The 1146-nt window shown below is 69.5% G+C and overlaps 1 protein-coding gene across 1 annotated transcript; it reads right to left on the bottom strand.

Moving 5' to 3' along the window:
- Positions 1–6: 6 nt before the first annotated feature.
- Positions 7–1140, bottom strand: Camk2n2 (calcium/calmodulin-dependent protein kinase II inhibitor 2). The gene is made up of 2 exons (XM_005383345.1): positions 970–1140; positions 7–131 (listed from the first exon to the last, which is right to left on the bottom strand). The coding sequence occupies exons 1-2, from the start codon at positions 1136–1138 to the stop codon at positions 61–63; spliced, it is 240 nt and encodes a 79-aa protein (XP_005383402.1). The 5' UTR covers positions 1139–1140; the 3' UTR covers positions 7–60.
- Between the last annotated feature and the right edge of the window lie 6 nt (positions 1141–1146).

Raw genomic sequence — 1146 nt, 5'->3', positions numbered from 1 at the left:
GGCCCGCGCTCCTGGCCGCTGCGGGGCCGGGCCCGGAGCCCGCCGCCCGAGCCGGCGCGTTTACACTCCGGACGGCGGCTTCTCCCCCATCCCCTTCAGCACGTCGTCTATCCGGTCATCCTCGATCACCACTGCGCAGGGAGAAAGCGCGTCAGCCGCGCGCGCGGCCTCGGGGGGCGGTGGTGAGAGTGGGCCCCCTGTCCTCACGCCCCGCGCAGCGACTGCTGTGGCCCAGCGACGCCCCTCGGACCCCGGTGCCACCTCACCTTCCCCACCGGCTCTCCCGCCGCCGCCGAGGCTCGCTCCCGCAGCCCCTGTCCCCTCCCGTGGTGGGACGCCCCTCGCCAAAGCCTCGGCCGTTTTCCCTCCCGCCACCTGAACTGATCAGACTGCTCTCGCCCGTGGAACCCCCCTTCTGACCCTCACTTCAACAGAACCCCTTCCTCAAGTGGGGCTCAGACGAAATATCCGCCTAGTGCAACCCTCCCCTACCTAAACCCCCAGCTTCTTGAACCCCACTTCCAACGCTGGCACAGACAGAGTCCCTGTCTCCTTGCAAACGACCAGAACAACCAAACTCCCAGCTTTCCCACCCTCCAGTCGGACGTCCCTCCGCATCCAAAGGTTCTGGGCAACACCCCCGACTCAGCATCTGATCCCAAAGAACCGGCCGTCACCCGTGTCCCCACTTGCAAGCAGCCGCAGACGCCCCGGCCAGCCCCTCCCCCTCGCCCAGGTACCAGGCTCTGCGTCCAGAGGTGGCGAGCATCGAATCCGGGGCAGTGCGTTCCCGTGAGAGGGGGAACGGGGACGACACTGCAGCGGGAGCCCCCCACCCCAAACCCGGGCGGAGAGCGGCTCGCTGCGCTGGTCTGCGGCAAGAGCTGAGCCACTCGGCGGGGAGCGGCCGCCGGGAGCGCCCGGCCGAGGTTTCTGGGTCAGGCGGCGACTCCGGGGCCGGCCGCGTACCTCGCTTGGCTCGGCCGATCTGGCCCAGCTTGGGGGGCCGCTTGGCCTGGTTGCCCGCGAAGAACGAGTTGGTGTCCTGCAGGCGGCAGCTGAAGGAGAGGTCGGAGCCCTCGGGGTCTGCGCCGAAGCGGCCCATCTTGTCCTCGCTGTAGGGGAGGATCTCGGACATGGCGGGAG

Source organism: Chinchilla lanigera, unplaced genomic scaffold (genome assembly GCF_000276665.1).
Source record: "Chinchilla lanigera isolate Chin_1 unplaced genomic scaffold, ChiLan1.0 scaffold00019, whole genome shotgun sequence".
In the NCBI taxonomy this organism is placed as follows: domain Eukaryota; kingdom Metazoa; phylum Chordata; class Mammalia; order Rodentia; family Chinchillidae; genus Chinchilla; species Chinchilla lanigera.
Note: the sequence above shows the minus strand (reverse complement) of the source record. Positions and strands in the feature narration are given on the sequence as shown.